The sequence below is a fragment of the Capricornis sumatraensis genome, chromosome 9 (assembly GCF_032405125.1).
Source record: "Capricornis sumatraensis isolate serow.1 chromosome 9, serow.2, whole genome shotgun sequence".
Classification (NCBI taxonomy): Eukaryota; Metazoa; Chordata; class Mammalia; order Artiodactyla; family Bovidae; genus Capricornis; species Capricornis sumatraensis.
In genome coordinates, this window is record NC_091077.1 from 51,115,808 (window position 1) to 51,134,078 (window position 18,271).

Consider the following 18,271-nt stretch of genomic DNA (forward strand, 5'->3'; position numbering starts at 1 on the left):
GGAATGACACTGCCTGGTGTCCTGTTCCCAGAGGCCTGTCTCAGCTTGGGCACCTCACCACAGCAAGGAGGAAAACACAGAGCCTTTTTCTCTCTTTGGAGAACAGGGGTTAAGATAGAAGCTCGAGGTCAGTGAGGAGCCTGGGCCCTGCCAGACTAGGCAGCATCCACCAAATTACATTAGGTAGTAGTCACCTTCGTTCCTCTGAGTTTCAGGGCCTTCTTCCATTAAACTGGAGATAATACTACCCATCTCCCCCAGGAACCATAAGGATTAAATAAGATACTCTAACAGAAGAGTTGTGAAATACTACCATATGTCAAGTGTCTTTTTATTTTTTTCCTTTTTCTATCTTCAAGTCCTTCTTATTTACCCTTTTGGTTCCATTTTTCTCCTTCTTGCATCTTTTTCCTACACATCACTCTCACTTGTAGTGCCTTTCTTTACCTCATTTGGACTTAATATGTCCATGAAAGAATTCTTCATTTCTGTGGGCCCTGTGAACATGCTCCCCTATTCCTTCCCATCCTGATGAACAAAACATGATGCAGCCAGTTTCTCAGGCTACAATCCAAGAAATCAACCTTGATTCTTCTCTCTCCCATAGTGCCCGCCTTTGATCCATCAGCCTATCTTACAGGTGGTTCCTCCAATATGCATCCTGTATCTGACCACCACCTCCTCTACTCCCACCCTAATCCTGGCCACCATCATGTCTTGCCTGGATGACTCCAAAGGTCTCCTAACTTTTGTCCCCTAAGATTCCTTCTCTGTATATCAAAGTCATATGTGTTAAATGTACATCAAATCATATCACTCCTCTGCTCAGAACACTCCACTGGCTTCCAGATTGTTCACCACAGCCTACAAGGCCCCACATGATCTGGTCCTTACCTCCTTTTTAAGTCTCCAATGACTATGCTGCAGCTCAGAGGTTCTTTTTTGTCACACACACATGCTAAGCTTATTCTTTGTGTGCCTGAATTGTCTTGTCCCAGTTCAGATGTTATATCCTCAGAGAGACCTTTTTTGAGCCACCTATATAAATTAATTCTATACCCACTGACTCTCTAGCTGTGTGTATTTCTGAAATTATTCTACTTCTTTATTTACACATGTATTGTTGATCCACGTGTCATTATTGTTCACTGTTCTCCAGAAACAAGGATAGTACTTGGCACATTATAAGTGGTAGATTTTTTTGAATGAGTAAATGAATGTACTTGCTGCAAGACAACTTCTTCTCCCTCCCCTGCCTTCCACAACTCCATCAAAATGCCCTCCCTCTTCTTCAGAGCATGGATTTCATTGGAAGCTGACAGAGAGGCCTCTACAAATATTCACTGAATGAATGAAGCTAAAATGAATTATGTCAACTAAGAATGATAGCCTCTTAACACATGGCTATTCCCAGGAGTATCAGCATTCTCAAACAGGAAGCTTGAATTTCAGGCACCGCTGACAGAGGGAAAAATTTCAGGCCAGCCAAGTTGAAGTGATATGTTTGGACTGAGTTGCTGTTCCATGGTTTCTTAAATCCACATATATTTGTTAAAAACCAAAACTGACGGCAGAATGTAAGACAATTGAAAAGTATTGCTTGTTTCTAAGGAAAAGAACTGTGGACTGAGAATCAGAAGCCTGGGTTTCAATCCTGGATGTGCCACTAATTAGCTTCTTGGACAGGTTGCTGATGATAATTAACATTTACTGAGCATCTAACATTTGGCTGGCCCTGAGTGAGGCACTTTACTCACACATATCATTTCTGCAACTCTTCCAGGTGGGTATTTTTAGTATGTCTAGTTTATAGGTAGGGAGAAAGGTTCAGAGCAGTCAAATATCGTGCATGAAACAGTGGGGCCTAGACTCGGGCTCAATTGTGTATCAGGCTGCACTCCTGCTCCTCCCCTGGCACCCTAATAAGGCACCTTGGGGCAGGAGAAGAAACTCTGAGGAGCTACTCTCTCAGATTCCTTTGATGGGATTTCTTCACTATATTGTTTTTGGATTTGGGAGGAAGAGAAGATAAATATGGCCCCAAGAACTCATTTGAGAATGTAGTTAGTGGTTAAAGGATTAGGTTAACAGTCTGACTTTACCCCTTAACTTAAGCAACTACAACACAGGAGAGTCAGAGCACTTCTCTCCTAACCCAGCGGACCCTGTTCAGTGAACACTCAATGACTGTTAAATCTTTATTAACCTGATAACAATGATTATGAACATCATAAAATAAAGTCTCTCCAAGGCTGCTGAAAGGGAAGTTCATAGACAAGAGGTAGATGCTTCTCTTACTCACGAGGGCCCAATCTCTTCTGCTGACCAATCGTGAAAAGTGGCTGATGGTTCAGAGGCTCCCAGAGTTATTGTATCAGCCAGGTAGATGCCTCAGGGACCTCCTCTGAGGATGCTGAGGAGAGCTTTCAGCAGCAGCAGGGGCAGGAGGAGAAAGCAGCTGAAAGGCGGGAAGCCCAGAGCCCACAGGAAACATTAGCTGTGCTCAGAAAAGCCCAGCCCTGTGTGAGGACTAGAGGCTTGAAGCTTAGAAGCAGGAAAGGGAGCCCCATGAAGAGTTCAAAGTAACTCATACTCCAATTACTTCTGACATCTGTACCATTTTTTCTGACTACTACAGTAATACATTGGTATTTTACAGAGCTTTGCATAATGCAAACAGCAAAAGAGTTCCCTACCCAAGTTTTAAGAATCTTTGAAGTTTAAACAAAAAAAGAAGAATCTTTGAAGTTTAGTACCTATAAAAAATTGCACAAATCACACTCAATAAGTTTTCTCAAAGTGAGGGGCACCTAGGTAGTCAGTACCTAAATCTTGGAATATAACATTATCAGAACACCAGGAGTATCACTATCTGTCCCCTTCCAGTCACTACAGATCCTAATAGCAATCCTTTTCCTGATTTCTTTCCCTATATATTAGTTTTAAAATTTTAAATAAATGGAATCACACAGAATCTTTTCGTGTCTGATTTCTTTGATTCAGCAGTATGTGGTGCTGTGTGCTCAGTTATGTCTGACTCTCTGCGACCCCATGGATTGTGACCCACCAGGCTCCCCTGTCCTTGGGATTTTCTAGGCAAAAATACTGGAGTATGTTGAGATTCATCCATATTGCTATTTAATATTTCATTGTATAGCTATACCACAATGTATTTATTCATCATCAAATACTGATGAGCAATGGGGTAGTTTTCAGTTTTAAGTTATTGTAAATAATGCTAAGGTCATTCTTGCACGTACCTTTCAATGAGCATACATACTCATTTGTCTCGTGTATATTCCTGGAAGTGCTTGGTTACAGGTGTGCATGTGTTCAGTTCTGGATATTCAGAGAGATAAAATCTCTGTGTGGGCTCCTGGAGAAACTTCAGTGTCACAACTCTCTAAGAGAAGAGGATGAGGAGGGGGCATTCATTAGCTCTTGTTCCATGGCCTCCCAATGGATCTCTGCCTCCAGTCTATCCAGGGCACCATGACCTGCCCCAAATTCCATTCACCCTGTCATCCCCATCCATCCTCCCCAACAAAGACCCTTCTTTAAACCCAACCACACTTCCAGGGCAGTTCTGCATCCCATTTCTGTCCATTTGCTGGCCTTGGATTTTAGTCATCTCTTGTGTTCACTTATCCACATAACAAATATTGTGTGTCTACAACTCATGGCATCTGGTCCCATCACTTCAGGGGAAATAGATGGGGAAACAATGGAAACAGTGTCAGACTTTATTTTTTTGGCCTCCAAAATCACTGCAGATGGTGACTGCAGCCATGAAATTAAAAGACGCTTACTCCTTGGAAGAAAAGTTATGACCAATCTAGATAGCATATTGAAAAGCAGAGACATTACTTTGCCAACAAAGGTCTGTCTAGTCAAGGCTATGGGTTTTCCAGTGATCATGTATGGATGTGAGAGTTGGACTGTGAAGAAAGCTGAGTGCCAAAGAATTGATGCTTTTGAACTGTGGTGTTGGAGAAGACTCCTGAGAGTCTGCCAGGAGATCCAACTAGTCCGTTCTAAAGGAGATCAGTCCTGGGTGTTCTTTGGAAGGAATGATGCTAAAGCTGAAACTCTAGTACTTTGGCCACCTCATGCAAAGAGTTGACTCATTAGAAAAGACTCTGATGCTGGGAGGGATTGGGGGCAGGAGGAGAAGGGGATGACAGAGGATGAGATGGCTGGATGGCATCATTGACTCAATGGACGTGAGTCTGAGTGAACTCCGGGAGGTGGTGATGGACAGGGAGGCCTGGTGTGCTGTGATTCATGGGGTCGAAAAGAGTCGGACATGACTGAGCGACTGAACTGAACAACTCAATTACACTGCTTTACAATCTGGGATTGGAGCAATGTCCACACTGCAATCTACATGGAGCTAGCATTCTAGTAGGAAGAGATAGACAAAAACAAATAAGAATATGTTAGTGGTGATGAGGGCAGTGGAGAAAAAAAATAAGGCAGAATAACAAGGAGAGCAAGAGTGGGCTGGAAGGAATGTGCTATTGTGTAACAGGGTGGTCGAGAAAGGCCTGCAAGGCAAACAAGATCTGGATTATGTTTTAAATGATCACTGCGTTTTACATTGGAAATGGGCTATATGGGAGTAAGGAGGAAGAAAGGAGCCATCACAAGAGTCTGGGTAAGAGAATTCCCTGGTGGTTCAATAGTTAGGACTCCACACTTTCACTGCTGAGGGCACAGGTTCAACTCCTGGTCAGGGAACTAAGATCCCCACAAGTGGTGAGACAAAATCAAAAGTTAAAAAAAAAGTCAAAAAGTCTGGGTGAGAGATGATGGTGAAATTTGACTGAGGTGATGATGGTGGCAGTGATAAGAAATGGCTGGACTCAGCATATATCCAAAAGGTAGGTCTGATGAGATCGGCTGATGGATGATAGACGGAATGTAGAGCACGAGAGATGGAGAAGGCGATGGCACCCCACTCCAGTACTCTTGCCTGGAAAATCCCATGGACAGAGGAGCCTGGTAGGCTGCAGTCCATGGGGTCACGAAGAGTTGGACATGACTGAGCGACTTCCCTTTCACTTTTCACTTTCATGCATTGGAGAAGGAAATGGCAACCCACTCCAGTGTCCTTGCCTGGAGAATCCCAGGGACGGCGGAGCCTGGTGGGCTGCCGTCTATGGGGTCGCACAGAGTCGGACACGACTGAAGTGACTTAGCAGCAGCAGAGCATGAGAGAGGAGTCAAACGTGCCTGTTTCCACCAGGAGCAAGGCCTGCTTGCACAGACAGCATAGCAGGTCAGGCCCTGAGGCCAAGGTCTGCTGACTGAACCGGTAGATGTCTTTCTTGGTTACAACCTTTCCTTTGTGAAAGTCTGTTCTCTCTTGCCTCAGATATGCTATCATGTAAGTATTAAGACAAATAAAAGTCAGATTACTAGTTGCAGCTCTGTCGCTTACCAACTAGGTATCCTCAGGCGAGTTACATAGACTTTCCAAGCCTCAGTTTCTGATTTTGGAAAAATGGGACAACAGTAGCTCCTACACAGGATTGTTGGGGATACTGAGATAGTATACATAAACAGACCGGGTGCAGAGCCCACCAGAGAGTCAGGGCTTAGCAAATACCTACATTAAACCACTTCCCAGTTAAAACAAGCAGACAGAAGGCTACAGAGTAAGGGTTATCTTTATTTGAATTGCAAAGTATAAATATGAACCAAGTTTGGAAATACAGTTTTAGAAATACAAGTTTGGAAATACAGGTTTGTAACAGTTCAGTAATGGCACCAGAAACTTCCAGAAGGGACCATGACAGCATACCTTTGTAGTTTGGGTGAGGTGGGTGGGATTACACAAAAGCCCTCCTCACCTCCATCCTTCTCTGTAGCAATTGGTAGGTTATCAATTACTAAGAACAGTCAGCTCCACTGTTTCCTGTTCCTCCTCAGCCTTTTTCTTTGCGAATACCTTCTCTAGGTTACGCCCTGCTGCATTGACCCCTGCATGGAGTAGCACCAGAAGAACGCCAGGAGTAAGAGAAATGTCTTGACACAAGGGACAGTGAGTTCCCACTCTGTGGACCTGGGCCCACGGAGAGTGAGGGGCCAGGAAAGCTGGAGGCATGGAAGCCCAACCTCTTCTGGGATCGGGCAGGGAGAGGACACAGGATAACACTGATATCTGTTACATCTTGACATCAGCACCGGCGGGCTTTCAAAACACAAACGGTAGACACAATCGCCTAGGCAAGACTGCAGTCCAACTCACAGAGTGGATCTGACAAAGTTAATTCCTACATCCTGACCATACAGAACTCCCCCTGTGGCACTCTGATCATGGAAGATCTTCAGAAATGTGGACAGACAATGGATGACTACAGATGGATCACAGAGCCATCTCATGTTTGCGGCAGAAGAGTCTAATGTTGAGCCAGATGGTGGGGGATGTGGGGTGGAGGGCCAGGAAATTGCCAAAGTAACAGTCTAGGCACTTGAAAAATTGTTGTTAGATTGTTAAAAACTAAATAAATTAACATACATAGAATAAAATAAATATATAATTTAAGAGGCATTTTACAAACAAACAAACAAACAAAAATAGTTGTTATTTTTCCATCTGGGTAGAAGTCCCAAAATTCAGAGTTCTCAGGTCTATGGTATTTCACAGTTAACCCATCAAATCCAGCGCTGGAGGGTCCAAATGGCAGATCCCTTGGTGGCGACTTGAGTACATGGCTTCTCAATCTTTGTTACTTTCTTCCAGTCCCCAAATCTTTCTTTCTTCCTCTCCTTCTGTTTTTTCAGTCAAAGATCCTGGAGCATATGGAATTTAACTGGCATTTTTAATCCAGAAGAGAAGTGTTCAAACAAACGTATGGGGGTAAGTAGGGCTTGGTGCAGGAGAATCAGGAGGACACGAAGGTCCCTCACTTTTGCTTTCTTCTGACCCAGATCCCACTGGACATATTCTGTTTGGCACTTGAAAGCTCTGGTATTTTGGCAAAGCAATTATGGGAGGCCCAATCTAGATGGCAACTGGGGATGAAGGAATCTTCATGGCTAGTTGTGAAGTCCTTCCCCTCTGTAGAATCTGTGATCAACTTGTATCTTCTCAGAGGTAGCAGTCCCCAGCTGATTCCTAAAGTACAAGAAGAAGGTATTTAAAGCTGGATCCAGCTTAAGAGGTCTTAAGAGTCTCCTAGGTCCAGCTTTAAGAAGTGGAAAATCTAAAAACAAACAACAACAAGAAGTGGAAAGATCTTCTGGGAAGGGGTGGGAAGGAGAGGAGAAGAGGATGGGAGAAGCTGTCTTCTCAGGCATCTCTCTTGGGTATCTCTCTGGCAACTTTCACCCTAAGTAGAGATGTAGCACTGACAACCTTTTTGAAAACAATTCCGCAATGGGTCCCTCACTCCACGGTAGCCTGCCCCCTAACTTCTAGGTCAAGAGAAGAATGCCTAGAAAAGAATCCAGCATGCCTGGATCACTTCCTAGATCCAGGAAAGGCGGTGATGGTACCATGAGGCAAATGATGGATCATTACCTTGAGCGCAGGTTCCTCTCAGTGGGATGTAGTCATGCCCAACTTCACTTTCTCTTCATTTTCCACGTCATAACCTCCTCTCCTGTGGTACCTGAGGAAGGTAAGTTTTGTGAGCAAGTTCTGCCTGCTGTAACAGGGTGTGAGTCCCAGAGCTGGCCCTCCTAAAAGATTCTGGCCGAGTGGGTCTCTTCACACTTGGAAAAACCCAGAGGACATGGTGGGTCAACAGACCTCTGCCCAAAGGTCCAAAGGCCCATATCCAAAGGATGCCTGTCTCTTAATTGCAGGCCACAATTTGCCAAGAGCTTTCATCTCATTTATACAATCCTCACAACATCTTTATGAAGTAGGGGAACAGAGATTATAATCCCTGGAAGATTACAATTCTTATAAAGACAGGTAACTAGATCCAGGTCTCACAACAGATGAGCTGCACTGCTTATAAATGGGCACAGAGTGCTTAGTAGGTCCCTCCGATCTAGAACAGAAGCAGGATCAGAAGTGTGGCCTGAGGTCCAGATGCCTCAGATTTAGAAAAATATAACAATAGCACCACTCATGCTCTGTTGACCAAATCACATCCTGATGCCAACAGAAAATAGAGTCAGGAAAAAGAACTGTGTGAAGATGTGGCTTCATGGGAGAGCTTCAGAGCCTGCCAGCACAGGACCTCCTATGACCTGGCGACTTTGGCCCTGGGCTCTAGACACTGGACATATGTCATACCAAAGAAGCCAGGCTCTTGGAGAGCCTGTACCCAGGATTACAATCCTCACAACATCTTTATGAAGTAGGGGAACAGAGATTATAATCCCTGGAAGATTACAATTCTTATAAAGACAGGTAACTAGATCCAGGTCTCACAACAGATGAGCTGCACTGCTTATAAATGGGCACAGAGTGCTTAGTAGGTCCCTCCGATCTAGAACAGAAGCAGGATCAGAAGTGTGGCCTGAGGTCCAGATGCCTCAGATTTAGAAAAATATAACAATAGCACCACTCATGCTCTGTTGACCAAATCACATCCTGATGCCAACAGAAAATAGAGTCAGGAAAAAGAACTGTGTGAAGATGTGGCTTCATGGGAGAGCTTCAGAGCCTGCCAGCACAGGACCTCCTATGACCTGGCGACTTTGGCCCTGGGCTCTAGACACTGGACATATGTCATACCAAAGAAGCCAGGCTCTTGGAGAGCCTGTACCCAGGATTGTCAGTCAGGCTTTTAGCCCAAGATTTGGCAGAGGGTACGGAGAGTAGGGGGTAGGGTTGGAGGTTTGGAGGGCTCATGTGACCATCAGATAAAAGATCCTAAAGGAGGAGAAATACAAGTGATTTGCAGAAACAGCCTGTAACACTCACCAAAACATGAGAAGCCCCATGATGACCAGCAGACAGACGGATGACAGCACCACAGCCACCACAACCAGGATGGTTGTGTGATCATACGTATATAAGCGATTTTTCACCGGGAGGCTCAGCCCATGGCACCTCTCTCCGTGATAACCTGGGTGACAGCTGGTCCAAAACAGAACAAAGCAGAGATGAAGTTAGTGGTCTGGTTTCACTCCTGGTGATGAGCTGCCTACATAAGCTAAACCCCACTCCTCACAGCTTCAGCCTCTCTGTCTCTGTGATCCCTGTTGCTCCTCTATCCTTCTCTAGTACAAGACTCTTGGGAAGCCCCTCTGAAGGCTCTGTGGCCTTCCTCCTTCGCTCCAAGCCCTCCCCTTCTTCATTCCCTTTGGTTTTCTGGCCCCAGATTCCTGCTCCAGGCAGGGAAAAAGAAAGGACTGCAGGTTTTGGCTAGACAGGTTCCATGTATGGCTGATTAACTACATATGTGTAAAGATGTTGTTTCAGTCAGTTCAGAGGAGTTAGGCACAAGAGCTGGTGGGTTGAACTGAGGGGATTCAGTATCACTCCCTCTAGTGAGGCCCCTCATCACTCTGACCCAGAAATAAACCCAGTCTTCCCCATCGATGCTCCCAGCAGCCAGTCCCTCTCTGCCACTGCCCAGCCTATTAATAGGCCTTGTTCCTTTGCCAGGAGTCGTTTTTCTCAAGTTTCCTTCATTTAACTCCCAGCTCCCCCTGGGTGCAAGGCCCAACTTGAAAGCTGAATTCTGGTCTTTGGCCTCTGAACATCCAGCTATCATTCCAAGACAAAGCAACAAAGGAAGAAAAATATCTTGCCCAGCTGTCCTGCCAGTGCATTTTAGACCATCAGAAACAACCCCCTCAGCTTTTTTCACTCGAGAAATAAATCAGGGGCTTCCCTGGCGGTCCAGTGGCTAAGACTCTGTGCTTCCAAGGCAGGGGATGCGGATTTGATCCCTGGTCAGGGAACTAGGATCCTTGCCACAGGGCATGGCCAGAAAGAAAAAGAAAGAAATCACAGGCAACAGCCTCTTCTAACACAAAACTTTTCCTGGAAGCTCTTGTGAAGACTGAGAAATGCCCACAGTTGATCAGGCACATTCAAGTCCCTTTCTTTATCTGAGCAGCCCACGGATCCTTTGATGTAGGTGGGAGCCCATGTCACAGAAAGGCAGAGCAATTTTCCCCATGGTCACACAGCAGGGCAGAAACACATATGCAGATAGTCTGACGCTGAGCTCAACGTGGTGCTCATTTGCACCCACGAATGCCTGGTCAGGCTGCAGTGGCACTGCCTGCCCATGGCCTCTAGGCCATTTGCTACAAAAGGGAGCACCAAGAAGGTGGGGCCCTGTATTCTGAACTGCACGTCCTCTAGGGAGAAGGTGAGGCACCTGGTTCCTCAGAGCAAAGCATCTCTTTTTCCTGTGGAGAGGTAGCAGGCAGTTCCAAGGAACAGACCGATGCAGACCCAGGGGCTGGGTTGCCCCTGCCATCCTGCCCAGCACCTCTTCCTCTCCCAGCTCCTGCACGTTTCAGGGAACCATCTCATTGCAAGATAAAGGTAGGTCAGGCCCACAGCACAGCACACAGTTCCTTGCCCAACCTCTCCACACAATTGTCCCATCGACCCAGGTGGGCAAGACAATGACCCCTATTCCTGCTGGGACATACAGGATGCTCTCAGGAGCACCCCTGGAACATCACCTGTGCACCACACTTGACAGTTTACAAGACACTACTCTTATCAACTAGCTTAACTAAGACAACACCCTGGTAGGCAGGGATAGCCTCTGTGACATCTTGAAAGACTAAGATTAAGGTCAGAAGACAGTAAACAATTTGCCAAATGTTTCAAAACTAGAGAGCAGAAGGGCCAAATTCCAAATTTGTAATTCTTTCCATTCTGAACAGTGTTACCCCAAGGAAACACGCATCTGATGGGCTTGATGGATTTTGGGTGTTGCCTGACTCTGATTTCTCAATTATTAGTATCTTGAATGATAAATAAATAATAATTAATAGCACACATTATAGGTTTACTATGAGCCAAGTACTGTGCTAATGGCTTTACAAGGATCATTTCTTCTTAAAAATATCCCTCTGAAATAGGAGTTACTATCTCCATTTCAAAGATGAAAGGACTGAGGTTGGACTTCTGTTAGATAACCTGCCTAAGACTACACAGTGTGTGAGTGGTAGAGTCGAGTCAGGATTCAACCCAGCAATCTGGCTGACTTCAGAGATTGTGCTTTCCCAGGGGGAGGAGAGCTGAAGTTGAGTCTGTTTTTCACTTCAAGCCCATCATTCAAACCCCACAGGTACTTACTCAGATGATAGAAATAAAGCTTGGCCTCAGAGTCCCGCAATTCAGTTACATAATCCCTCCACCCCCTCCGCCACCCTGAGTCAAAAGGATAATAATGTAAACATCCTAATATTACCCACCTCCCCCTCCCTTTGTAGACAACTCCTGGCTCCCGTAGGGGAGGGGCATTCCAAGCATCCCAGGGTGGTGACAAGATCGTGTCTATTGCCCAGAGCCGGCGACCCATCAAATCGGGACGTGTTCCTCCTACCCACGTCTGTGGCCCATTTCAGAACGTGTATTATAACAGAACCCTCTAGAGTCCAGAGACATCTTCCAAGTTGGATTTCTCCATGCCTGTCCCAGGAGGTGGAGGGGCACAATTTGGCAGAGGGGACTCCGCATATATGAGTTCCAGACTGGCTCTGCTACTATTTCTAGCCAGGTGATCTGGAGCAAGGGAGGGTCACATTTCCAAGCTTTGATTTTCTCATGTGAAAGACAGGAATAATAAGTGCCTACCTCACTAGAGCTTTGTAAAGATCAAATGAGATAATAAGGATAAAAGCAATGAATAAAGGCCAAATCCCACTTGTGTGGAAGTTAATCAGATTCCAGAGGATACTGCCCATATCCTTAGGAAAAGGGTACCAGAGTCAGAGTCAAGGGGAAGGGGGCTCGCTATTGCTCCTTGGCATCTGGGCAGTGAGGCCAAGTAGAGCCCTCTTTCAGCCCTGAGTCCTCCTCAGGCTAACTGCCCCTAGGCTTCCTCCAGCCACAGGAAATCTTGCAGTCAGTTTCTGGGTCAGCAGCTTGTCAGGAGCCCCAGGAAACTGCTCTTTGAGGGTAACTTTTGGCTGGTGACACAAAAGGGTTTTCCTGTGGATGATGGCTGCGGAGGGCTGGTTTAGGAAGCCGGCCAGCCTCAAGCTTACCACGGCAGCCCAGACACACCCTGGCTGGCGGTTGCTGCATCTGGAGGCTAGAAGGAGCCACAAAGGACCCCAGATTTAGCTGCCCAGATGTCACATTCTCCCAAACCAGGAGCTCTGTGTCTTCTTGCTGCCTGCTTCCCTGAGTACCAAGGGCTGGAGGCAGAAAAACAAGACACAGAATCCAGCCCCTTGAAAATCTCCCTTGGAAGCAGACATAAAGTCATCACATCAGACTTCAACATGCTCTTCAACTAGTAAAAGCCTTAAGAGACCTCTAGTATAATAGCTGCGCTCTATAAAACTGTGCTCCAACTCTGTAAGAACAGATGGGGAAGAAGGAAGCAAGCCAACACCTAGTGTAGCCTGGGGGCATGAAAAGCATGTTGGACTGGAAGTCAGGCACCTGAGTGCCTGTCCTATTTCCACCCACTTTATTTAGCTGCTGATCTCAAACCAAATCATTTCCTACTTCCGGGCTCCAGTTTCCTTATCTTTCAAGTAGAGACAGCAAGCCCTGCCTAACCAGCAGAGTGTTTTTGAGAATACAGGGCTATATTTTCCCATCCCCTAGAATAACTGGCACCAAGTGGGTGGTCAACATAAACCTGTTGGGCTCAATTCATATTAAATATAAACTGTTATGCTCCAGGAAAAAGGAGAGAAGGCATCATCACAGTCTTCATCACCATCCCTAGGGGCACTTTGGTCCTGGACACCATTACCTAGGCTCTTTGGGCTTAGGTGGTGGGTTGACCCCAGGTCTCCAGGAGAGCAGCCTTACAAGGGTTCTCAGCTGAGCAATGGAAGTCCATCCACCAGAGCCCTGGCCAGTTCAGCCCAGACAGATTCCTGGCCTGAATCCATCTTGACAACCCTCAGAGTCACTGCCTCCACCCTGTGTTAATGAGGCCATTTTACAAATTTAAGACAAACATTCCCTGCCCTGTCCCCAGACCTCTAGAAGAATAATATGGGGACTGTTTAGGTTACTCTTAAGCACCCTCATCCAATACCAAGTTCCTGATACAGATATTAAAGGAGAGGACCCACAAGTGACTGTGGATGTGGAGAGGGGAGATGGATCCTATTGCCAAATACAGGGCAACTCTGCTATATGAGATCAGATGGCAAAAGCAAGCTTTAAAAAAAAAAGTCAAAGGATCTGTACCAATCACAGCAGCAGAAGTGCCAGGCAGCCAAGCCTTCCCGCCACGCTGGGAGGCAGTGTGCACACAGTAGTTTCCTGATCTGCCCAGAGTCTCCTAGGTCACAGAGGCTGCCTCCCCATAGCAACTCCAGCCCAACAGAAGAGAGGGCATGATTGCAGCCTGATGTGGGTGTGGGTCTCGGGCACAGTGGCGACATTATGCCTGCCGCAGAGCATGGCAGTGTCGTCATCCCTGAGGGACTGCCAAGGCAGCCGTTTGCTGGGCTCAGCCTAGCAGAGTAGCTGGGGAACCCATGGCCCCTCCACCCACACCCCTGCCCAGGGAAGGGGTGGTGCCGTCTGACCGGGGGGTGATGCCTACTGAGACGGGTTCTATTTTCCGTTAATCCTGCACAAAGGAAGTGTTCTCCCACCCCCATGGCCAAAGGTCAATACCCACCACGTCCCCCACATCCTGGCCCTCGCTGGGGTGAGGAAGAAGGGTTTCTCCCTGCTCCCACAGTGATTGCTTTCTGTACAATCCTGCCATGCCTTACAATTAACCCACATCTGCTCACTCACATGCACATTTGCCTGAGCACACCTGCACAGCACACGTCCAAAGGCACCTCGTACCCGCCTGCAGGACTTAGGAAAGGAGGCCACAGGAGCTGCACTCCACCCAGGAGCCCCACTCTGCCGTGTTTCCTACTCGCTTCTCCCATCAGGAGTAGGGCATGAGGCAGAGATGAAGAACCTGCCTTCAGGTGTCAACTCTCCTAGTCACATGCTCATTTCTGAGCAAGCAGGAAATGCCCCCAAAGATGAAAGAGCGTCACAAACCCACGCCACAGGAAATTGCATCCTATGTTGGAGGGAGCCCCTTCCGCTGACTAAAAATATTTCCCCTCCTCCCAACTTCCTCCCAGAGGGTGAGAAGAAACTGAGTGGATTTATGAATTCAAGGAACAGTGATAACAGAACAGCCACTAGGCTGACAGAGTGAGCTGATAACAGCCCCAGGGAAGGGACACTTACATGCAGGTTGGAACCCGGAGCTCCTTCACGTATTTGCATTCTCCGTGGATGCAGAAGTCCTTGTATCTCCGAAGACATGGGTTTCTCTTCTTCCCTAACCCTTTGCCTTTCTTCTTTCTTTTCCCACGCTCCTCCTTGCTTGGTGTGGCCAGGGCTTGTGGCTTGGAGGAAAAAGCAGCTGCAATAGAAAAGTACCCTGTTAAGTCTTTGACTCCCTCAAGGGAAAAAAAAATCAGAACAGCAGTGTTTGGAAGGACACTTTGATTCTACCTAAAGTCAGTCTGGGCAGACCACCCAAAAGTGGTAGAGGAAGTAGAGGCTGGTGGCGGGGTCCCAACAAAGGCATTTCACAACCTCATTTTAAGAACCTCATTCTAAGAATGCTAGCTTCAGTTGAGTAATTGCAGCTGATTGGGCAATTCCACTGACCTCACTCCTACCCCTGTCTGTCCTCAGCTCCTACTCCCCCATACCCACTTGGTTCTATTTTGGCCTTAAATCAGCCTCATTTCCTGATGTTGCACTCAGTGACCCACTTGCAGGAAGACAGTGTCCAGAGATAAAAACTGCTTCTGGAGAAGGCACTTGGATGGTATTTTAGAGGAAGGAGGTTTCTAAAATAATAATAATGCCCAGGCAGTACCCTCTGGGGTACCCTTTAGCACCAGGGTACCATAAGCCCAGACCAGAACCCGGCTCAGGGACAGCAAGCAGGCCATCCCTGGTCAGACACTTGCTGCTTAACTTTAAAAAATTTTTTTTAATTTTTAAAAATATTTTTATTGATATATAATTGATTTATAATATTGTGCTAATTTCAAAGAGCCTTGTTTTTTTAACATCAAGCAAAATATTTACCCTGCTCGGTGCTCTTTGCAGTTCACTTCTTCTCGAAGGCCCATTTACATTTATCCCCAGATGTCCTGTTTATTGCTTTCTAGGATGGGGTGCCCAAGAGGCAGAAAGACGGAGAGCAAAGAACTATCAAAAGGAACTAGAACAATGACGGCTCTCTCCATTCTTTCCATGCTTCAAAGGGGAAAAACAATCTCACACAGACATCCAGCTGGGACTGACCTTGGGCTATGCCCATCAGCCCAGGGGTCTGACGCCAGTCTTCCCTCCCCTGTCCCAGCAGAAGAAAAGGTGCCTGCTGTCTATGGCTATAGGCACATGTCTGGCAGAGGGATGACCATCATACATTATTAGACTGAAGGCTTAGGATTCTGGAAGTAGAATTTACTTCAAAATATATGGCTTTTCATTTTCAGATGAAAAACCTGAGGTCCCAAAAGGTAGTGACTTGACCAAGATCATGCAGGTTTGAGATCTGAAATGTGGTCTCTGGACTCCATATCCAGCGCTCTTCTCCAACACACTAAGCTGCCTCATACACCCCGGCAGTGTCCTCCTCCAGACAAGCCCAGAGCACCTGGGATGCTGAGCCAGGAACCAGACAATGAATGGGCTCTGAAGTCAGCAGAATGGTGCTCGAATTACAGTCATGTGATCCTGGGCAAGTCCCTTAATCTCTCTGAACCTTGGGGTTCCTGGTGAAAAGTGAACAGGCTTTCCTATTTCAGAGGGTTGCAGCAGGATTAATTAATTCACAATAACATAAGTGACTAGAAGACAGGAGACACTTAGTAAATGGTAACAGTTACTTATTTCAGGTGACAGGATCCCTAGACTTGAAAAATAGTCTTTGCCCAGCAAACCTGAGGAAAGAGAAGAGACAGGTGCCAATAGTCCCATAGTCCCCTGTTCCTACAGTGCAGACCCAGGCCCCTTCAGAACTCAGAAGAGGCACATGCTCCGAGGAAATTAGTGACCACAGTTGTGGTGAAACTGAGGCAGGAAGAACAAGCCAATCAGAAAAGGGAGGGAGAGAGTGACAGGGTGACAGCCAGGCTCCTGCTGGGGAGAGGGAGCAGTGAGTCAGGTCTGCGAGGTATGAGGAGCAGCTGTGTGGGTGGAGAGTGAGTCACAGCCCAGCTCTGCCCTGCCTAGGAGAGGGCCAGGAGAATCCAGGTTGTTCAGGCCGGGGTGACCCCCGCCCCCTGGAGGGCTACTGTGAGAGGATGGAAGGTGAGAGCCCAGCCTCAGCTTTGGCGTGGACAGCACCTAAGGGAATCCCTGGGTAAGGAAAAAGAAGCGTGGCAGAGAAGCAGGCAGAGTTAGAACAGGTGGGTATCTTTCCAACCAAATATAGTCATTCCGGGGCTCCAGGGCTCAGTCCCAGCTCCACCCTCAAGAATCTCTGCAGGTGACTGGGGGCAGGAAAGCAGGCAATACTGGAGCCTCTGGACTCTGCCCTGTGCTTGTATGTACTTGGCCACAGCACCTTTGCTGGTTGAAGGATCCCACCTGGCCCTTCCTCCTCTGGAGCCCTTCTCAGGATCTCCAAGTGGTCAGGAAGTATCCAGGCTTGTGAAGGACTTGTGGACACCCAGCATATCAAAACAGCTCTCTAGGGTCCCAGTGCTCACCATTCACAGCCTCCCGAAGAGTGCTGGCCTCACCTGGCAGGACCAAGTGTTCCTCATTCCCCACTGTTTCCCCAACCTGGAGACAGGTGGATGGAGACTAATCCTGCACACCTGGTATGTGCCTAGCATCTCCACATCTGTGATTTTATACATAATCGTCAATTAATGTGGAAATTAGATCTTGTGCACATTTTTACATAGAAACTCTAGGGAAAGCATCTCAACCAGTCCTTGTTCCTGTCACCCAGCTTACCTCAGAGAAGAACACACAAAACCCAAGCACCTTGCCTGTCTCAATTTGCCCCCAAGTATGCAGAAGGGCAGCAATGTGGCATGTGAGACCCGAGGACAAGAAAGACAACAGGACCTACGTTCTAGGATCCCCCAGGGAGCTTGTCAGGCCAAGAGGCTTTTCCTTGAAGTCCTCTCTTGAAAAGCCCCAAACCACAGGTGTGCCCAATCGGCATAAATACCAGATTCTATGATAGTTCAACTGATCACCAGGGTCCGAGGATGGGCAGCCCCCACACCCACCTCTGAAAAGGTCCAGGTTTGCCTCTTCCAAGTCCAGGACTTCCCGGCCTTGGCCACCTCCCGCGGGCAGCAGCTGGTCCGTAGACTGAGTAGGGGAGTCCAGATTGCTGGTTCCAGCAGCCAGGCCTCTCCGAAGCCGCTCCAGGCTCTCGCCAGTCACCAACGCCGAAAGCACTGCGGGAAAGGGGCGAGGCCGCCTCAGACCCCCAGCTCAGACCCCCATAGCCATGCACCGCGGCCGGCTCCCGCCAGTCAGGAAGCACGGGCCCCACCAAGTGGCTCACGCCGGGGACGCTGCAGCGATCTTCCCCCGTGCCCCCAGCAGAGAGTTCCCATCCCCCCCAGACCCCCGGGAGCGGCGGCAGCCCGCTTACCTGCAGCAAGAAAGAGCTTCAGCACCACCGACGGCAGCAGCTTCATGGTCCTGGGCTCGGCGGAGGAGGCGAGGCAGCAATCACTTTGGGGGGCGGCGGCCACCGGACGCTGGCACGGGAGCCGGGCGAGAGAATCTCTGGAGATCCCGGCGGGCACGGTCGGCTGCTGGCCTCTGGGTGCAAGCCTGCCTGGGATTTGCGCGGAGCTCGCGGCCGCTGGGCGTCTCTCTATTCACTCCGTCTGTCCGACCGCCCGAGCCCTGGTGCCTCAAGCAACAGAGCCAGCTGCTTGCCGCGCGCAGCTCCCTGGGTCGACTGAGCGCTTCTCGGCGTGCAGCCTGGAATAAGGCTCCGGGAGGCGCCGAGGCTCCGCCCCGCCCCCCGCGGCCCCTTCCCCCCTCCCGCTCTGGGATGCTGGCCGGGCTCCAGGCGCCGACCGCTCAGCCCCCGACCCCGCGGGCGCGGCGGGGAAAGGGGGCGGGAGAAAGGGGCGGCGCTCACATATTTTGGGACTAGGCCAGTGTAGCCGCGGCCTGACTGTG

The 18,271-nt window shown here is 48.2% G+C and overlaps 1 protein-coding gene across 1 annotated transcript; it reads right to left on the bottom strand.

Moving 5' to 3' along the window:
• Positions 1-5,750: 5,750 nt before the first annotated feature.
• HBEGF (heparin binding EGF like growth factor) lies at positions 5,751-18,023 on the bottom strand. The gene is made up of 6 exons (XM_068980521.1): positions 17,730-18,023; positions 17,356-17,529; positions 14,333-14,510; positions 8,888-9,043; positions 7,529-7,619; positions 5,751-7,123 (listed from the first exon to the last, which is right to left on the bottom strand). Exons 1-5 carry the CDS (start codon positions 17,773-17,775, stop codon positions 7,547-7,549), a joined length of 627 nt encoding a protein of 208 aa, XP_068836622.1. The 5' UTR covers positions 17,776-18,023; the 3' UTR covers positions 5,751-7,123; positions 7,529-7,546.
• Between the last annotated feature and the right edge of the window lie 248 nt (positions 18,024-18,271).

Bases quoted from the DNA above. Each gene is read 5' to 3' on its own strand.
- HBEGF (XM_068980521.1), bottom strand. From the start codon at position 17,775: ATGAAGCTGCTGCCGTCGGTGGTGCTGAAGCTCTTTCTTGCTGCAG. The intron at 14,511-17,355 runs GTGGGTGTGGGG...TTTCTATTGCAG, and splicing joins AAACCTGGACCTTTTCAGAG to CTGCTTTTTCCTCCAAGCCA. The intron at 9,044-14,332 runs GTAAGTGTCCCT...GTTTTGGACCAG, and splicing joins CTCCGGGTTCCAACCTGCAT to CTGTCACCCAGGTTATCACG.